Below are 22,097 nucleotides of genomic sequence, written 5' to 3' on the forward strand. Positions count from 1 at the left end.
TCATTTTTTGATAGAATTAAAAACTATGCAGATTTTTTCCTCCCCCTTCCCCAAAGTGCTTTTTGAGCATAATGTTTTCTGATTAATTTTAATTCAACATGATCTGTTTTTAATCAATTATAGATATCATTAAAACATAGTCTGAACATTTAATATTTAGTTGTCAAATATTAATATTTAATTTTGCTTTAAATCTGTAAATGGTATACTACTAAGTTTATCCACGTGATTATATGTGCATTAATTTGCAATTTTATTTCTGTCATTTTTAAAAGTATTTCTTTTTTCCTTAAGTTTTCATCAGTACAAAATTTTTAAAAAATTACAAAATAAAATGAAATTAGCCAAGAAAATTAAAATTTTGAATAAAGATTTAAATGTTATTATATTTCACCAGAGAACTGTAACTAGTTTAACAATTGCCTTGAATTAATTTGAATGAATTTTTTTGTCAGATTAGAATCCTTTAAAATTATGTCACTATGCAGCATCACAACCATGTTTTTTCATATTTTAAAATTGTCAGCTGTGTGTTTTCATAGTCTGCATTCATTTCTGCATAAGAAAAAAATATTATTTAGTATTAATATGTCTGCATAATTCAGTAATAATATCCAAGTATTCTATTGTATGCGAGTTTTAAAATGCAAATGTCTGTTGCATATAATTTCATTATTTACACTGATTTGCCATAATCTGTTTTATGTATAGATGCATTACTTAAAAAAAAAAGGTAAACTGAAACTTTTTTTTTAGTGCCATCTGTACTCTTTTATCAGTTCTACCATCTGCAGCCAATCTGTTACTCTATCCAAGCATTCATAAATTCAGATACGCTTTAGTGAGTATTTTATGAATATTTATATAGAATTGATGTGCTAATTATTATGATGTCCAGTGATATGTGTTAAAATTATTAAGGGGTTTTGAAGATTAATTCATATTGTTGTATCACTATCTATTTAGTTTATTGATTTATATAGTTTTTTTAATAATGAATGTTGTATTAATCTAGGAAATTTATCTTTAATTGATCCAGTTATTTCTCTTTTGATTAATTAGTTTTCAAATATTATTTTCAAATTTTCTAAATTGAATTTTTGCTTAATTTTACTGGTCATTAAACTAAGCATTTAATTTAATCAAGAGCAGTCAACTTTAATCTGAAACTATGCATAAGTCTTAAATGGTTTTTATTCATTACATTAATCAATGCTGTTTAATTTATTCAAATGTCTTAACAATCTAATGATTTGATTTAGTAGCATTCAGTTGTTCTTGAAAAAAAATTTAAACTTCTTTAGTTTAACATTTTTTTGGTACTATTCCATTTCATAAACAAGGTTTAAAATTAGTAGTTATTAAAATAACTGATAAATGTATTTTAATTATAACAAAAGACGTTAATTCTTATTCACACTTGAAATGTTTTCGACATGTTTGAGAAAAATTATGTGTAATGTTAATTTTTAAAGATATGGCCAACAAAATTTTGTGTTTATGTATAATGTTTAAAAGTTGTATTTTTTTTAAATGCCAAAGTTTTCTCCCCTAGTTACATATAGATTCTACTTCTTTTATCCTCTTTAAGATCTAGAAAAAAAGATTAATATATCATTTGTGATATTCTTTACACTCTGTCAAGTCTTTTATAAGAAGTTTTTGCTACTGCAAAATAAAATAAATGTTGATGATTTTGAGTGAAACCACGCTCCCTGTTATTGAAGGATAGCATTGGGTTTGTATTCTTTTTCAGCTGATCGTTGGACTTAACCTGCTGATGCCCCTGGATGTGTTCTTTTTCTGTTTTTCATAAGCTGTGATGAAGAAATGCCATGCTAAGAATCTTTGCTTTTTACTGTGTGTTGTATTATTTTGGTGACCCCTTTTTTTTTATATGAAACTCATTTTGACATGTTTAGTTACAATCTTCCATAACTGATCAACTACGAGTTTCTTCTGAATGGCTTTATGAAAGATCCCCCAGGAAACAAATTGGGTCTTTCCCTTCGCAAATTAACACATTCTGAGCATGGTGAATATTTAATTGAATGGAAATTATTAAAAAAAAAAGAGAGAGAGAATTGAATCTCCCACATGATTGATTACTTTATATCATGGAAGATTTTTGAATTCTTGGAACTGGTACTTCAAAATTACCTCTAGAAAGATTAATTAACTTTGCACTTATATAAGATTCAGTCCTTTAAGAGTACAACATAACAGAATGTGAGTTTTTGCTTTCTCTATTGCTGAGAAAAATGCAATATTTTTGAAGAAATATGATGGATCTAGGATTAATTCTTTTTTCAATATATGCATTTTTAAGTGTAATTCAATCATTAAATTCCTTAAGTGATTATTGCCAGACAAATATTAAAGACTACTGGCTGTTTAAAACAACTTTTATATTTGTTTCCCATCAAGAACGATGCACATCTTTTTCCTTCCATTTTCAAAGAGTTGCTATTTGCATGTTTCCACCACTCAGTTATTGGTTTAAGATTTTTATCATAATAGTCATCCTGAGCCACAGATGAAACCAGTGTTACTCTAAATGATAACTTTATGCGAAGTAACATGTGATTGGTTACCAAAAATTTTCTTTGTGAGTGGTTGTTTTAAGATTTTTTTATTTTTATTTAGTTATTTGTTTATTTATTTGTGTGTGTGTTAAATATTGGTATCAGTGTTTAATGTGTTTTAATATTTTGAATTTCAAATAAAATTTTATTTATTTTACACTTCAAGAGTATTTTAAAAACCTAAAAATGAAAATTAAAAATTTGATAAAAATTTTTATATAATGAGTTCTTTCTGAGTATCTGCACCCCCCAATGTAAAATCTTGAAAAGGTAATGATGAGGCAGTACACCATGTCACCAAAAAGTACTTAAAGAGCAACCCAGGATCTTGCCAGAAAGTATTTATATGACTGTGTGTCTAGGGCTGGATTTAGGCTTGATGAGGCCCTAAGCTATTTGAGATATGGGCCTTTTATATGTCTGTTATACTATATTTTAACACTATACAGTGGAACCTCAAGATATGACTTTAATTCGTTCCAGCAATAAGCTCGTATAGCAAATTTCTCGTATCTAGAAATAAATTTTCCCATTGAAAATAATGGAAATCCAGTTAATCCGTTCTACACCCCCAAAAATATCAACATAAAAATCGATTTTTCTAATAAATAACACTGGTAAATAATACAACCGTAGTTTACCTTTATGATATCTTCTGACACTGACCTTAACTGCTTCTTGTTAATCTGTAACAGCTTCTAGGAGTTTTGGACAGTGTTTGGAAATAACGGTAACTCCTTTGCCTACATCAAGTTTCTTAATTTCTTCCACCTTTTTCAGAAGAGTACAGATCGTCGATGTCGAAACGCCATCGGTCTTCGCCTATTTTGTCATTCTTACACCACGCTTATGATTTCTTTCTTAATCTCAATGGCCATGGCTTCCTTATTTTTCTTTGCAGCATTATCTGAGGCAACAATCTTCTTGGGAGGCATTGTGAAATAATTACTTTCACTTTGAATGTAATAAACAATTAACTCATAAGTGCACAAACACGTAGATCAGAGTACACTGAATGATCTGAAGAGGGGATACCCTGCGTCGAGCCGGATCGGGAAATGCCGCTGTGCATACCAACAGCCTGGCTCTTTGCTCATTACTCGAGGCAATGCTCGTATTTAGAGACAAATTTTTCTCTCATACTTCCCTCGTATCTCGAATTTCTCGCATATAGAGATGCTGGTACCTGGAGGTTCCACTGTATATAAATTTTTTGGGGGTGGGTCCTCCTAAGCTATAGTTTCTGTAGCTTACATGTAAATCCTGCACTGTATGTGTCTATCTCATATATTTTTGTGTACGTATTGCAATTTTGAAATTCGCCTGTCATTTTTCTGATTATTATTCCTTTTTTCATTGAGTACGTTTGTTTTTATCGTAATGAATTGTAATGAAATCCTGATGTTTGCTGGCTGAGGAAAAAAAGAAGCATTGCATTTCTTCAAAAATATGGCAGTGTATTCAGTGATAGAGAATGCAAAAATTCGCATTCCGTGATGTTATACTTCTTAAATGACCAAGTTTTATGGAAATACGATGTGAAAAATTACAAGCATGTTCTTAAAATGTTAGTTGAAAATTGGTTTGAAGGCAGCTATAAGTTTTAAAATGCAGGTGAGAAACTAGTTTGAAGATATACATATTTCGTTTATAACAGGTGTTCACTTTATTTTTTGTTAGACATAAGAATTTATGTCAGTGAAATTGTGCGAAGAGAAACTAGGATTATCTCTTAATACAACTATCGGTTGGTGTAATTATCTCCAAAAAGTCATATGTTTTCTCTCGAAAAGGAAGAATGCATTGGATGCATCATTGAAACATACATTAGGAAACCTAAATGGTTCTTTTCCAAATTCCTGACAATTTTGTAATTTTTTGGTGGGGATGCAGATAATCAGAATGTACCATATAATGAAACTTCCTAAAATTGTTCCAACAGTGGAGGTGGCTATCCCAGAAAACATAACTGCTTCTGATTTTTCATATCATTCCTTACTTACATTTTTTTCCACAGGTGGGGGTCATCATGAAAGGTCGCAATGTTTTGTAAAAACTGAAATATATAAAATTTAAATCTGTAATAATATACAGATTACATAAAAATTCATTTATTTGTGCTTGCAAATTTAGTATTAATGAGCTTAATCATTCATTACTTTAATGTTATGCATTTTCTTAAATGTTTCAGGTAAATAGCTCTCTCGCATTCTTCTTGCTTTCATATCAAGTCCATGAAAAAAGCATATTATTTCCTGCTTTGTAAGTTAGCAGTCTCTCTCTTTCTTTAGTTTATTTATTTATTATTACCGCAAAGGGGCAATTTTGCCCAGAAGGGCTATTAATTTCGTTTTGGCATTTTGCATTGAAAACATAAATCTTGAATCACTTTTCAAGTTGTTGCCAGCAAATATATGGATATCTGGAAGCCCAAGTTTGGAAATTATTTTATTATCTATTTCATATTTTGTAAAACTTAAATACATTTTTTATTAACAAATTTAGCAATTGCAAAGTGAGCAATAGCAACATTGTGGGGGGGGATTTTTTTTTTTTTTTTAACTCACGTGTGCGAGACTGTGTATCGGAAATTTTAAAGATATGCTCTTTTAAAATTATTTTGCGATATTGCTGTTGAATTGAATATTACGGTTAAAATGCAAAGATCATGATATTTAATAAATAAAGGTAACACAAAAACCTTTTTTAAAAAATTTCCTTTTGGGGGTAATATAAAATCTGAAAATTTTCAATTTTTTTATTATTATTATTTTACCTATTTATGGAAAAAGAAAGAAAAGGTAGAAGGTTTTGAAATTTCAATATAAGCTAAATTAAGCCGTAGCTTAATGCTAATTTATTATGACTAACCACCATTTCTGTTCTTGTTTTGGGTTTCTAATGTTATTCTTTCATGATCTCTGTTGAATGTAGCACAAGGATCTCATGCCCAGTTCATTGAAAATGCATGCAGATTTTTTTTTTTTTTTTTTCTTAGAAAACTAATGTTAATGTAATGTTTTTCCAAAATTCAAATTTCAGTTTTCTATTTTATCTGCAGTCTATCATAAAGATAATGATGTGTTAATGTTAAATAAAGATCAGAGTGTAAACGTGAATACCTCTTTAATTTTATATATATTCCTGTTTGCTGTTTGATATCATTATTATTTCATTCTTTGTTTAAATCCTTTTTAATTTTCATTTAATTAAAACTCCATTTTCTTTGCAGTGATGGACTATGAAAAAAAAAATAGTTATAGGTATTAAAAAGTTAAATAGATTATCTTTCTAAAAATGAACTTGCTGAACTTCATTCTTGACTTACTTCAGTGCAAAATGTATGGAAGAATGTAACAAGACATCAGTATTGGCTGTCACATCTCTAAGAAAACTATCTCTACAAAAGAGCAAAATATGGGGATGGCCTTTTTAAAGAGGGTTCACTGTTGATATTATTTTAAAAGCAGTAAAGTTGCTTTTGCATTAAAAGCAGCAAGTAAATTAAAAGTTTTTAACATGTTTTTATTAGTCTAATAATTATTTTTCAAGATAAATCAACAGCATTAACTTTTAAGACAGTTTAACTTTTAACGCATGGATCTAGAACGTTTTGGTCCTCTGTTGAGATGGTCATCTTAGAGAGCTGATATTGAGTACTAATGTTTATTTTCATTCTCAGAAATAGTGATCCCTTACAGACATGAGGCAATGAGGAGTTTCACTGTGGATTCTTGTTGCTGTTGTTTTACATTCAGGGAATATATTATTATTAAAAAAATGACTGTATAAGCTTAAACCTTCATTCATGTAGAGATTTATTTGCAATTATTTTCTCCATCATTTAGACTTTCGATCAAATTTTTATCCCTTTGTAGAAATTTAGTTAATTTACATCTAAAAATATAGATTATTTTTAGATGTAAATAATCTAAAAATTTCAGATGATGTATTAAAAGAAAATTTTAATAATTAAATAAACATTTTTAGATAATTTACATTCTCTTTTGTCCAAGTATATAATTTGGATTTTTAAAAAAATCTAAACTATATGTGGCCCACCAATGGCCAAGTGAAAAAGTCGTCGAACACTGATAAGTTCAGCCTCCAAGTTTTGAATCCTGCAAATGGGCTGACTGCATGGACATTTTCATGGTTTTCCCCATGTGTAATGTGTATACGAGAGAAAGTCCACCACCAAGGCATCCCTCCCCTTAAGATAGATAGCCTTCTAGGCTTTGCCGTTATCACATAAACCAAAACCAAACTAAATTGTATGTTGTAATAAAATAACTCAGAATGAAAAATCTGGAAAAATGATTCTGGAACAACTCTGAGACATATTACATAATGTACCCAAAAATGTGTTATTGATTGTTTATATATTTTTAAAATAAATGCAATTATATTGTTACTACAGGGGTGTTTGTGCTCCGGGGAAACCCCAGAATTCCGGGGATTTTGAACTTCGATACCCGGAAATTCCGGGGATCGTCGTTTAAAAGGAAGTAGGAATAATAATGAATTATTTATTTTGATCTGGGTAATTTTGTTTGCTTTGAAAGCAGAAAATGCAAGGTCAGTGTGTGTGGTGAAAACTTTTCCTTTCTTTCTCCAAAGGCAGTGATAATGCATGAAAAGGGAGAAAAAACTTCTTTTTTGTTCTTTCCTTATTGCGAGTTATGACTCATTCCTCCGGTTCTCAGACATTCTCTTCTGGATTCTTTTCGGCAAGTAGGCACGGCAGAAAAAAAAGGGAGAGACTTCGTTCGACCAGATGTGCGATCACGTGACTCTGGGTTCAAAGGTCTTATCTCTCCTGGTGTGGCGCCAATAAGTAGAGAAGGGGGATTTTTTGCCGTATTAGCTATTTGTCATTGATCGCTTCTCAACTTTTTTCCCTCCGCTGTGTAAAATTTTCGTTTCATTTATTGATGCACGTGTAAATTTTTCGTTTCGTTTATTGAAATATCTTTTATTTATGTACGCAAGAGAATTTCACTGTGAAATTTCTTGATATAAATAGTGATATTATACAATTAGAAGAAGGTGTCCGGAATGCATTTAGGTGGAATTGGATTGAACGGAGAGATGGTAATGGGGATACCATCGGCACATGGTGCAAGAAAATAAATGTTGCTGGATAAGCATATTGTGTTTTTTGTAACTCACTGCTGAAGTATGGTGGGGAAGGATTCAAGGCTTTCACAAATCATTCTAAAACTGTGACGCACATAAAATATTCAAAGTGCATTAGACATTCAATGACTTTAAGTAATTATGCTAATTAAAAAAATACTGATGACTTACTGGAGACTGATGCTCGGCCATTGGATATAGTGACAAGAAAAGCACGCCAAGAGGTATTAATAACTTTGTTTATCGCCGAGAATTCTCTTTCTTTCAATGAAGCTCCCAATTTAATTGAACTCTGCAAACAGTTGAGCCGCGATCAGACGGCACTAAACTCGTTGGAAATGTCCAGGACTACTGCATGTTATAAGATGAAATATGGGCTCGCAAAAACTATTAAGGAAAATATCATTAAAACTTTAAAGGAGACTCCATTTTCTCTAAATTTCGATGAAAGTACTAGCAATGCTCAAGAAAGTATACTGGCAATATTGGTGCAGTTTTATGACAACAATCAAAATGAAGTTGTAGTTCATCATTTTGCATCTCTAAAGATGGAATCTTACAATTCAGAAGCTGTTTTTAAAGCAGTTGTTAATACTATTGAAGATAATAATATTCCATGGGCAAACTTAATTAGTGTATTAATGGAATCATGTAACACCATGCGTGGAAAAAAAAAAGAGTGTTGAAACCAGACTACAATCAAACAAAGCACCTCACTTATTAGATATTGATGGTGACACATGTCACACAGCTAATAACTGTGCAAAAAAATTTGCTTCATGTTTTGATAGATACTTAGACGATTTGTTTGATGACATCTATTTTGATATGAAAAGCTGCAGTAAAAGAGAAAATTTTTTCAAAATTTGTGAATCCCTTGCCATTAAAAAACTTAAGCCCTTGAAGAGACCAGACCATAGGTGGGTGTACATTTTATGTGTTTTAGAAAGAATCAAAGATCTGTGGGATGCTCTTATTGCATTTTATTTTCATTACTTGGATAAAACTGATAAAGGGGATTATTTTTCTTATGTTGAAACTGTATACAATAAAAGAAATATTTCTGCAGCTCAAAAAAAAAAAAAAAAAAAAAAATTGTTGAAGGGCTGTATTCTTGCTTTCATTCCCAACAACTCACAAAGGATGCTTTAGCCCGGGAAAAAAAGAATACTAAATTGGTTATTTGTTATGCAAAACAAAACTTTATTGCATATGGCATTATATTCAGCAGTATTACCAGAGTTCAACACATATATTAAATTATTTGAAACAAAAAAACCAATGCTTCATTTAATACATTCCAGGATTTATAAATTGATGGCAAAATTTTTCTCTTTTTTTATGAAGCCAGAAAATATAGAGTGCACATCTTATAATGATTTATTAAAGGTTGATGTCACAAATCCAGAATTCCATCTACCTAGCAAAGTAATATTTACTGGTGCAGAAGCTTCCACTCTCCTGAAGAAATTATCAAAAAATCATCCAATAGCAAAAGAATTCCAAATTTCTCTGATGAAAGCTTATACTAATACAGCACAGCATATGAAACAGAAATTACCCCTTAAAAATTCATATCTAATTAGTTTTACAGCATTAAATCCAGAGCTAAGAGGTAAAACCAGTACAATATTAGCTTTTGAAAAATTTTCATCTTTTATGTCCCATATTTTTAGTGATAATGAAAAGTCAAAAGTAGAAGCTGAAATAAGTTATACCAGAGTGATATTGAAATCCCCAAAGAAATGCTCTACACATCTGATGAAAGTGGAAATCAAGTCAAGTGTACCATTGATAAATATTGGTCTAAAGATTTTAATTTAAAAGATTATTTCACAAATGATTATAAGTATCCTACATTGGCTAAATTGGTCAAAGCCTGCCTTAGCTGCTTCCATGGCCCATTAGTGGAAAGTGCATTCAACTTAATGGATACACTTGTCACTGACTATAGAACCTCTCTTAAGATTGATTCCCTAGATGCAGTGCAGACTATTAAATATGATTTAATGGCTTCTAAAGAAACCTCATGTGAAAAATATGGCTCAAAAAATCCAATGACTGATCCAATTCACAAAGATCTCTTACTGAATATGAACAGAAGTTGGAAAACATATCAAGAGGACTTAAAAACACGTATTTCAGATGAGTCACCTATAAAAGTCTGAAAAACCCTCTACATTAGCAGAAAAGCAAACTTCTACCTCTGCATGTGCAGTTCTCGAGGAAATTTCTTCAACTGTAAATGAGGAAAATAGAAGTCAACCTTCCTGCAATTATGAAGTTCACCACAAAAGAAAGACAAGCCCACAAACATCAGAAAATAAAAAAAGCAGCAGAAATTAGATAATTTTTTTTAAAGAATTAATTCAGGTAATTTAAAATATTTACATAAAATGTAGTATATATGTTTGAAAATTTATGGTTATTAATTTTGCAAAAAAAAAAAAAAGTAATTCATTGAACTTTTATAATTAGGTCATTCAATACTTCATAATTGTAATTTTTCATTTCTCTCCCCCCCCTTTTTGAAACTCCAAAATGTTGGTAGTAAGTCTGTAAAAGTTTCAGGGGATTTTTTGGGGTCCCAGAAATACCCCTGTTACTATAACTGCTCAAATGTAAGGGAGACAAATTGAAAATTATCCAAGAATATAGATTATATTTAAATGTGAGGTCTAAAAGAGGAGATATCTATCTGTATGCTTTCTTTGGTGTTTTGAAAATGTTTTAATTCTCCCTACTAAACTAAACAAAATGCAGTAAGTTTGAAAATAATTTTCTAATATTGAAATAAGAATATTATAATTAATTTTATAATAAAATTTAAGTATAATAAATATCCAAAAATTTAAAAATGTAGAATAACTTCACAGTCTTCACTCCTTCCCCCAAGTAATATCATTCATACCTTTAATTTTAGAAAAACAAGGTTTTTGATGCTGTTAACATATGATGTTGAATGTGGAGATTTCAAATTTTTTGTATATTTTAATCCTGTTTTAATTTTTTGCCTGTAAATTTTTTTGCCAAATTCAGTCATTTAATTTTTTTTTTTTTTTTTTTTTTTTTTTTTTTGGCCAGGTTCAGTCATTTAATTGATTAAATTTGGAAGTATTTTTTATCAGAAGTAATGTGTGTATATATAATACATATGTATATTTAATTTTTTAATACAAAGAAATGAAAAAAAACGTATTAATTATTATTTTTTTTAAGAAATAATACATTTTTTATTATTTAACATTTAAACACATTTAAATTTATCCCAAGCACAAAGAAAAGCAAGATTAAAAACTGCTGTGTTTCTTTATAAACTTTATTTTATTTTAGGTATTTATTCTTTTAATGATGTTATCTGAAATTTTAATCTCCACAGCTCTTAAGTGTATTATTTTTTATCTCAAATTGTAAGCATTTATGGTTGCATAAAAATGCTAATGCCTCCCACTTTTTTACAGAGCTATTCTGTTACTGTTTGAAGATCATCCTTTAGCTTGTACTTGGTTTGCTTGCATTTCAACTTTTAGGTAAATTTACTTCTCGTATAATCATTATCTAATAGGTCATCTGTATTCAATGTAGAATCTTTTGTTATTGGAATTAAATGTAAATTGAAAGTTAGAATAGCAAGATAGAACATTTTAGAAATTCTTTTGTGAATGAGATACACATCTATAAAAATGAAAAATGCAAAACAGTGGTGGTAAATTAAGTAATTTTTAGTATTGCTATTCTTACTAACAACAAAATTGTGCACAACATTTTGATCTCTTTGTATATTTTGTTTTTACATGTCTGTAAAATTAGCTTAATTATATTATTGAATCATGTAAAAATTTCATGAGCATACTTTTCCTGTTTCTGTTCTGTTTGTAGAAAAGTATGTTCTTGTTTTGTTTCAGTTTGGTTCCACTTCTAGCGAAAGATGGACTAATTGTCCCTTTTTTTGCTTTGACTGTTTTATTTCTCATTGGGGCCCTAAGGTCTTACGAAGATCTATTGATTTCATTTAAAAATCAGAAGTCAACAATAGCTAGTCTTGCGGTATGTATAATAAGTTTTGTTTCAGTCTATGAAAATATGTCTATTTGTTGTCATGCATTTTTCAACAACACACAGAATTTTTAAATTTGCATCTATCCTAATATGCTTAAAATAATAATAATTTATTGAAATTGTAACTTGATATTTACTGTAAAAGTTTACATGCATGTTTGTCCCGTAATATATATTTACAAGCTATGCATTGGTAGAGATCTGCTTAATAACTATACCATGTGACCAAGAAGCAACATTGACACTTCTGTGGAATAAAATGACATCTTGTACAACAAGCTAAACAACTATAAATAGCTCAAGATGAAAAGCACAGATAAAAATTTTTCCTTAACACATGAAGAATATCTCAGGTCAGTAAACTCAGTCACAGAGCAGTAAATAACCATTGAGCTCAATACAGCCTCACAATTCTGAACTACTCTGATTCAGCTGACTGACTGAAGTAACTGTATATATAAAATTACCCAAGCACTACTAGAAGTTTCAAGATAAATCAAGATCTCTCTTAGGATTTCAGAAAAGTATTTTCTGGAAACTTCTAAAGTGTCACCTAACTGGCCACAAAAATGTTAACAAAAATGTACTAGAAAGATTTCTGTCTATGTCTCATGCTTTGATTGAGCTGTCATTACAAATGAAGGTACTCTTCTGTTATCAGGACCAGTTTCAGAAATGTATGTATGTATGTACGTATATCCATATATGTATGTGTGCATATGCACATATACAAGGAGAATCTGAACAAAGGGGCAAAACTTTAGGGGGTGATGGAAGGTAGCTATACGGGCAATATTCCTCATAGAATGTATGGTCAGAATGCAAGTGGTGAGAATTTAAAGGGAAGTTTTCCACTGTCACATTTAAAGAATTAACACAAGAATGAAAGGAGATACTTCAGGAAATAACAGAACATCTCAAAGAAATTGCTCAAAAGACCTTCCATGAGCTGTAATGCATAATTCAAAACCTGCGGGATAGGGATCGACGCACCTTTGCGAAGAAAACAGGCATTTCCCGATCAATGGCAATCCCAGCGACTAGATCCGTATTGGTTTCAACAGGGCACTTGTAGATTAGGCTTTTCATATGGCTCCACAGGAAAAAGTCAAAGTACAAGAAATCCGGTGATCTTGGTGTGGCCAAGCTGTAGGACCACTTCGACCAATCCATCACCCTGAAAATTTTGTGGTTCGTATAACCAGCAATCGTCTCAGCAATCCACATTAGAAAATGCCATTGGGTGCGAGAATCGACCCTTTTTATATACAGTACAAAGTCTTTAATCCAGACCTCAAAGCTACAAACTTTCTGCGCATGTACATAATACCTTTACACATGCACGTTTAATGTATAACGGACGATATAAGCTAGGCTAAAATTATCTAATTATTTATTTCAGTTAATCTTGCAGATTGCGTTGTTCCTTAATCTTCTAATTGGATCCGGCTTATTATTTTTTGAAGACTGTTAGAACAATTTTATAAAAAGTAAGCTTGAACTTTCGATTATGTCAAAAAGTGTTTCCGATTCTGGAGCTGCCAAAGGATCCACAAAGCGAAAGCATGTTTCGATGTATCGCTTCCGATAGTGAAGAAAGTGACAGAGAGGTTATTGAAACTGAAAAAATTTCGATTGACAAGTTAGTCAGCATTCTCGACACAGCAATTACAGGACTTGAACAGTGGAACTTTGTAACTGAACAAGAAATTATTAATGTTAATAAAATTAAAGAGAAAGTATTAGCACATAAAACGAAGCAACTTAAACAACTTAAAGTGAAAGAAATGTTTAATAAAGTAAACAAATAAATATTAAGTTTTTTTTTTTTTTTTTTTTTTTTTTTTTGTAAATTTTGATATTCTTTAGATATAATTGCTTATTTCATAAATTACGGTTTCATATTTTTAATTTTATAATTTCTGCATGCCATCTTACCAGATTTAAATTGATGATCTATAATCCGGAATCGGCAAAGTCCCGACGAGTCCAGATTAAAGACTTCGTACTGTACCACTTATTTACAATGCCAGCTAGCGGTTCATCATTTGCGTTCCGACCATATGAACTATATTGCGTATTGCTCGTATAGCTGCCTTTTATCATCCCCTAAAGTTTTGCCTGCTTGTTCAGATTCACCCTGTGCACATACATACATACATACATATGTGCATGTATACATGCATTTCTTAATACGGTCCCCCGATAACAAAAGAGTACCCAAATGAAATTTACACTAAATTATGTGATACAGTGTAATAACAAAGGATACATAATTTATTATTTAGCTCATGGGGGATGGATTAGCACATGCAGCACAAATATCAATGTTATGTGTGTTTTTAAAACCTTATCAAACATGCTCAGATCCTTCTGCAGTTTCTGTGAACTGTCTGTTTGTTTTGTCAGCTGGAATGCAAATAGTCTCATTTTACCTTTCTCCTCTGCTAACTTTCTTGGATCAATGGAAGCATCCATTTGTGGTTGTAATATCTTGCTGTTTTCCAATACTGGTCTCAAACCCAAATTGCATGCTGGCTAAATGAATGATCTAAAAACAGCTGTGGGCAAAATTTTTTTACCGAAATTAAACAGTTTTATTTAAAATTTTGTGTACAAAGTATTTATTAAAGCATACATAGACAGTAATAATGTTAACACAAAAATTCTGGTTTATATTTATCTTCTGGCTCAAATATAAAGGTTGGTATTTGCAAGAAATTTTTGACCGTTACACTTCATAATTCAAATGTATCGATAGTTAAATAATAAATTTTCAAACTGACATTTCTTTCAAATAATTGTAATGTGTTGAATAAACCAATAAATAACTCACTTAAAGTAAACAAATTACAAAAACTTTCCAAGTGGGACAAAACTTGAATGAACAATGACAACCTATTCTCTTTCTTTTATTTATTAAATTTTTCTTTGCATACAGAAAAAATTCATATATTTGCATGTAAGTAATTATAAATTTCTTTATTTCTTGATACAATATCTCATTGCATTTCAGTTTTGATAACATTTTAACCTTTTAGAAAAATTACTATAAACTATCTTCATAATAAATTGAAGATGCTATCTGTCAATCTGTTCTTTTTTATTATTATTGTTAATTTTTGGCTATGAGGGAGAAAAACTTTTTACATATAAATGTAATCCCAAACAGAGCGATTAATTCTGACTACAGAAGTTCTGTACTGAGGGTATTTATCTTTTGACAAGTGTCATAAAAGTCAATCAGATTTATACCTTCAAATCTTTGAATAAAATTTATATCGCAGTGTAAATGAATTAGCTCTAATTGTAGCTTCTCATTTCTTTAAGTACATACTGTTCATTTTATATCTTTGATGTACTATTGTAAAAACTGGCGCTAAATCAAATTTTTGGGTTAACATAAACTGCATTTGGTACTTAATATTTCCTCATCGATCATGAAAGTTGGCGGATATCCCACCAAACTTGCACCAGTTGTTTTAATGGAATTTTGAAGGAACAGATGGCTCTTTATTTAGTTACCGTATTTACTGGCGTATAAGAAGCAACACCTATTTTATACACATTTTTTAAGGATAAAACTGATTATTATAATGAATTTACAGTATTTTAAATACAAAGTAATACTTTCTGCAAATACCCGATCTATCTGGGAAAGAGCACCTTCTAATCTCCTTCATCAAAACCCAGACGCTCATCTCCAGAGCTAAATGAAGAGTCACTTGAAACTTCAGCATCCAAGTCCTCATACAACAAATTGTCCTCTGTACTATCCAGAGCATTACTATGCCACACTTGTGAAATGATATAACCACTGTCTCTGTTTTCACATCTTCTCATGAAACTTTGACCCATTCATAAATGACATGTCGACGCCAATAAGTATCGACATATAAGACGCAGTATCAGCAAATAAGATGCACCCTGTTTTTCAGACCTAGTTTCAAAGAAAAAATGTGCGTCTTACACGACGGCAAATACGGTATAGAATTGACTGATAAAAATCACCGATACAACATATAAAAGCATATAAATAAATGAAAGCTTAAGCTTTTTGCTTCATTAAAACTTGCACCAGTCATTCTGATATTCATCTAAAATAACTACAAAATAGTCATCATCTTTGGGAACTCATCTTATGAATTCACTTTAGTATGAACTAAGCTGTGTTGCATTGTTCTTGATTGCCCCATTTTGCCGAAACTCAGTCTTTCGATATTTTTAATATGGTGCCCTATTTTGTATTAGGACTCTGAAAATGCTCTGCAGCTTACTGTTCTTTAGAAGACAGGTTACGATATTTAATCATTTGCTGAAAATGCAAAAGAAAAAAATGAAAAAGAGCAATCAGCTTATATTCTCTCTCTCTCTCTCTTTTTTTTTTTTTTTTGCCCCTGTAAGGATTATAAAAAAAATTATAATCCTTACAGGGAAAAAAAAAATTAGTGAGGTTACTTAGAACCAAGTACCAAAGGATACTGCATTTATTCTTTTTTGAAGGAAACATTTTGCATATAAATGTAATCCCAAAGAAAATTGTATGTGTGTTGTGACATCACGCTTATTTGGTATTGGAACTTAATCCTACTAATTAATTTGACATCACTTTTTACTTCCTCGTACGAAGTAAAAAGGAAATATTGTAATCGCGAAAAGTTTCAGGCAGCATATTTCAGCGAAAATATCCATTTTGACCGCTATCGAATGCAATTTAACAATGTTTTTGCATGATATCTGTACGTAAGGACAGAATAAAAGACTCATTTCCTCCAAAAAAATTACAAAACTACTTTAAAATTAATTCCGAAGAGAATTTTTCGTGCCGTCTGTATGAATGTACGAGGGCTATCCAGAAAGTAGATTACGTTTTGGAATAAAAAAATAAACAAAGTATAGGAAACAAATTTTATTATATACAGATGAAAGCCACACTCAAATACTACTTTTCTACATAGTCACCATACAAATTAAGGCATTTATCGTAGCGATGTACGAGCTTGGAAATTCCTTCGTCGAAAAATTCGGCCGCCTGCGCCTTCAACCACTTCGTTACCTCTTCTTGCAGCTGTGCGTCGTCATCAAAACGCTGCATAGCCAGCCACTTCTTCATTGCTGGGAATAGGTGGAAGTCGCTCGGTGCCAGGTCGGGACTGTACGGCGGATGAGGAAACAACTCCCACTTAAAAGATTCAAGAACTTTACGAGTGACATTTGCCGTGTGGGGCCGGGCGTTGTCGTGAATCAACAAGATCTTAGAGCTCAACATTCCTCTGCGCTTGTCTGAATTGCTCTTCTGAGTTTTTGGAGAGTTTGGCAATACCTTTGAGAGTTTATTGTAGTGCCTCTTTCCAGGAAGTCCACCAAAATTACACCTTTTCTGTCCCAAAAAACAGTCGCCATCATCTTCCTTGCCGACATTGTTTGCATGCATTTCTTGGGTTTTTGGGGAGAACTTGTGTGCCCCCACTGCATTGATTGCAATTTCGTTTCACAGTTCACATGTTTCACCCATGTTTCGTCACCAGTAACGATGCGATCGAGTAAAGAGTCACCATCCTTATGGTAAGCGTCCAAAAAGTTCAACGCTGCAACCCACTGACGCACTCCACCTTCAGTGATAATGTTGTCCCCATACACTTCACGAAGCTGCCGATAGATTTCTATCGGTTTACAGTTTTTTGCAGTCAGAAACCTTATTACTGAGCGCACCTCGCAGCTCACGGGATTTTCAATTAACGCAGACATTTCAAACCGTCACAGTATCTGAACGGAGCACAGCACGAACCTCTCACTAGCACGGCTAGATGCAGACTGAGCTGCGCAACGCTCTGACCCCAAGATGGCCGCGCTAGCCCCGCCCCTAGCGGACACAGACGGAAACGTAATCTACTTCCTGGATGGCCCTCGTATGTACGTATGTATCTCGCATAACTCAAAAACAAGTAGCTTCAAAACTTTGAAATTTTGTATATAGGACTGCTATAACATGCAGATATGCACCTCGTATTTTGGTTGCAATCGGCCGCACCAAACATATATAAATATATTTATATATATATATATATATCCACTCTGTTACCCGGCTCAGTGATCTCAGTTTCTTTACTCGTATATGTTTATAAATTGTACGTTTTTTGCTTTAAAAATGATTGAATTATGTTGTTTGTATTTTCCGGTTAAGGTTTTTTTGGACTTTAGTAAATCTCTATGCAATATTTTTAGAATTATCAACAATTTTAAAGTTGTTTAAATGCCGCTAAGCCCTTTTTTTATGGCGGCCATTGATTGTTTACATTTGAAACAGCAGACTAGTTGATTTATTGCCAATCTAAAGAAACTTAGCTTCGTAACAACAAAGATAACGCCTTCATTTATTATTTCAAATTAAATCATGCTTAATCCTTTCTGGAATTTTTTCGAGGAAATAAGTGTTTAAGATTTACTTCGTAATTTTTAATATAGATATTTTGAGTTTTTATGTATTTTTGCCTTCTTGCGAAGTGAGAACTGAATTAATTGAATGAGAAATACTCAATCGTCTGTGAAAAACTGTTTCCTTAATTTCTTTTATACATCATTCTAGCTTTATTATAGTATTTGAAGAGAACATGTGGCAACCATTAGATAATTCTATTATTTAAATGATATAAATTTTGTGCATTATGAATTATAATATGAACGAAATATAATACTGTTAAGTGAATCTAGCGCCAGAGTGTCACGATGGTAAACAAATACTAGAGTGAATTTTAAAGAATGCATTTATTCTATTGTGGTCTATGCGCTGTTGGTGAAGTAGATTTAATTCAATCCAATAAGTTTAAATGAAATGCAAGAAAAAATGCGTATAGTTTAATATTCCGTACAAGTCATGTGTTGTACACATCAGATTTTTTTTTTTTTAATTGAAAGGGTTAACAAATATATTTAAGTATTCTGTATTTAATGTAGCATTTTATTTTTCTCTCATTATTTTTTGTATTTGCATACTAAAAATTCTTTGCAAACATTTTATAGATGCAGTTATACCACAAAATTTGAAAGTGTTGCAATACTACTAAATCAAATATTATCACAATACTGTGTTTTTTCAGTCATGTATCAGCATCTTTATAAAATAGTGCACATATTTTTCCCTTGCAGTTTTGCTGTTCCATCCTGGGAAGCATCATTCTCACTGTATGTATGTTCACAGTGAAGCAACCCCGTAGGTACCCACATCTACACGTGCTTCTAAACTGCATGTATTCTGTCATTCACTTTATTGGGTTTGCCATCTATTTCAATTATGTCCAATTTTCAGAAATGCCGTTGTCACTTTATTTTAAAAAGAAATATGAATGAAATAATGAATAATGTAATTTATATTGTATTTTTGTAAATGTTCCTGAAATGATAATAAACTAAACTGACTTGCATTTTTATTATTATTATAATTATTATTCAGTAGAATTGTGTAACTTATATTGGTTTTCAAGCTGTGTTACCTGGGATTTTAAAATTCCATGCAACTTCCCTAGGGATTCTGCAAATCAAAATTGGAAGGAATTTTTTAATATTGTCTAGACTTCATTTAAAATAATTGATTAAATAATATTTTTTATTCTTTTGTTATTTGAATAGCAGCATGAAAATTCTTAGATACTAGTGGGCAAGCCCGCCTGCCAGATGGGCAGCCTGCAGCCAAAGCAATTTGTTTTATTAATAACTTTGGAGTATCATTTTAGGAACATGTTTTTTTATTTTGTTAATTTCAGTTTTAGTGTGATAATTTTTTTTGGGGGGGGTGCAAGATGGTTATGTTAAAAGTTATATAAATTTATATTTTTTTTACTTAGTCTTTTGTATTGGTACACAAGTCAAGCTACATATTTTGTATCAAACAGGACTATTAAGGTGCTTCTTTTCGACTTTTTATGTTTTTATGTATTTGTAAATATTCTTGTGGGCTACCATTTCAATGATATCTCTCTGAATGATCACTTCAAATATCAAGAAGAAATTAGCAATTTATTATAAAAAATAATTACAAAGTAAATGACTTAAATCTTAATATTTAAATTATAAAGAAAAGCATTTATTTTTTAAAAATTGTTTAATTTCTTTAATTACTAATTGATTGATTAAATTTAGAAGATAAATTAATGGCCATTTGTTTTGTACAGTGGCAACATTGCTTTTAAATCATGCAATTTTTATCAGTTTGTTAATCACATTAAATCTGAAATGTAAGTTCTTTGCTGAATGATAAAACTCCAAGGACATGTAGAAGACAATGTTTCGTTTCATGCTATGTGCGAAATAAATGTTGCTTTTAGATTCTTTCTGTTTTTAGACATCTTCAGCAGAATGCAGATATAAAAAATTGTTCATTAGTATGAGAGAAATGTTGGCAATTGCGAGAATCAATTGCAAAGTAAATTCACAATTCAGCTAAATCTCACAGCTGAATCACAACTAAAACAGCAATAATTTATCCAACATTTGGAATGCTGCTTTCTCTAAGAACAAAATCAACAATTTCATATACAGGCATCTATAAAAAATATGTGGCCACAAATACAAAACAAATAACTAATACAACAATTGCAACAAAATTAATTTGAATATTTACAGATATATACCACAATATTTTATTTACTGTGTTCAAACATTATTCTTTTTTATGTTTTTCTATTTGTAAAATACATTTACTTTTGAAGAATCATGATATTATTTTAATTATGAGCAAAGTCTTTATTAATTCATATCTATTTTTAAATGTGAAATATATTTCAAATGAGATTATCATGTTGTCATGATTAGTGCTTTTAAACTTTTAAAGTACTTTAAATGCAATAAGGCATAATATATATTTATAGGCATAATTGCTTAGAATGAAAACTGTTTAAAGAGAAATGTTTAAATATATTGTAAAACCATCAAATTACTTGACTGTACTTAAAGCCTTTTTCTGTGGAAAGAGGCGCTTTTGAAATAAAACAAATGAAAATTAAGTGTTAGTAAATGATTCATTTATTCAATGCATATAAGTTTTTCACTTGCCAAATAACTTGTATGCAATATCTAAATTTTTTTATTTAAGAAGTTGCAGTTAAAAAATTTTTAATGGTAAAAAATGTAAAAACATTGTTATCATTATTTTTTTTTTTTTAATGATGATCTTGTACCGTAGCTATGTAACTCCCTTTTCGGAAACATCTTTAGCTAAACGCAGCTGCAAATTTTCATTAAAATTAGTATTTGGATATATTTTAAATTAAATGCATTTAATTTTACATTAAATAAATTATTAAAACAGTAAGATTTAAATTATGAAGAAGTGTGCTTATTTTTTTAAAATTGTTTAATATGTTTAATTACTAACTGATTGATTAAATTTAGAAAATAAATTAATGGGCATTTGTTTTGTACAGTGGCAACATTCCTTTTAAATCATTCAATTTTTATCAATTTGTTAATCTGATTAAATCTGAAATGTAAATTAAAGATCTTACATTCTGCTTAACGACAAAACTCTGAGGGCATGTAGAAAATAATGTTTTGTTTCATGCTACAGCAACATGCTATATGAGAAATAAATGGTTGCTTTTATATTCTTTCTATTTTTTAGCCCATCAAACCACATTTCCAAGCTACTATCATGGTTACAAATCTTATTTCTGCAAGGCATCGTTTTACATGCTAACTGAAAACAATAATGCATCTTTAAAGTGTTAAAAGGGATTAATTCTAATGTGTTTAAAATTTCTTTTAGTACCAATAATTAAAATTTTGCTAATGCTAGAGAGGCTTGTTATCCTTTCAAATTTAAATTTCTTAACCTTTTCAGTAGGAAAAATTAATTTTTAAGCATCGATTTCAAACAGGCATTTATAGAGAGGCTAAAATGTTGAATTTCGAATTTAATGAAATTCAGCCTTGTCAAGGCCTTTTGAGCAGTTCTTAGGTAATTCTGATAACTGTTTTCCATGCTAGTATTACGAATGACAGTCTGTGTTTTCCTGTCCCTCGTCTGATAAAAAATTTGTTTTATTTGTACAGAAATTCTGATTTTTTTTTTTTTTTTGTGTGTGTGTATTTATTAAAAGCCATTCATATATCTGAAATTTTCATTACTAGATTCATGTCTTAAACTACAACTGGGAGCCTAGAGCAAGCTGCTTAAGAAATATTTAATGATGCAGTTTGTTTTTAACACCCTTTGTGATGCATGTACAACCAAATTAAATTTGATAAAATAGAAAGCAATCAAAGTAAATATCAAATTCCAGCAGTCAAAACATAATTATCAAATTCAACTAATATGTT

At 30.6% G+C, this 22,097-nt stretch overlaps 1 protein-coding gene across 1 annotated transcript in view; it reads left to right on the top strand.

Moving 5' to 3' along the window:
• The window catches only part of gny (ALG6 alpha-1,3-glucosyltransferase garnysstan), a 51,048-nt gene extending 30,266 nt beyond the window's left edge, over positions 1-20,782 (top strand). Inside the window, exons 10-14 of the mRNA XM_035358064.2 lie at positions 757-841; positions 4,777-4,847; positions 11,186-11,254; positions 11,630-11,771; positions 18,930-20,782. Of these exons, the coding sequence (XP_035213955.2) occupies positions 757-841; positions 4,777-4,847; positions 11,186-11,254; positions 11,630-11,771; positions 18,930-19,130 (568 nt within the window). The 3' untranslated portion in view covers positions 19,131-20,782. The remainder of the gene's footprint in view (positions 1-756; positions 842-4,776; positions 4,848-11,185; positions 11,255-11,629; positions 11,772-18,929) is intronic.
• The last annotated feature ends 1,315 nt before the right edge of the window (positions 20,783-22,097 follow it).

Source organism: Stegodyphus dumicola, chromosome 10 (assembly GCF_044657685.1).
Source record: "Stegodyphus dumicola isolate Sdum_Otavi_A_Nest chromosome 10, ASM4465768v1".
Lineage (NCBI taxonomy): Eukaryota > Metazoa > Arthropoda > Arachnida > Araneae > Eresidae > Stegodyphus > Stegodyphus dumicola.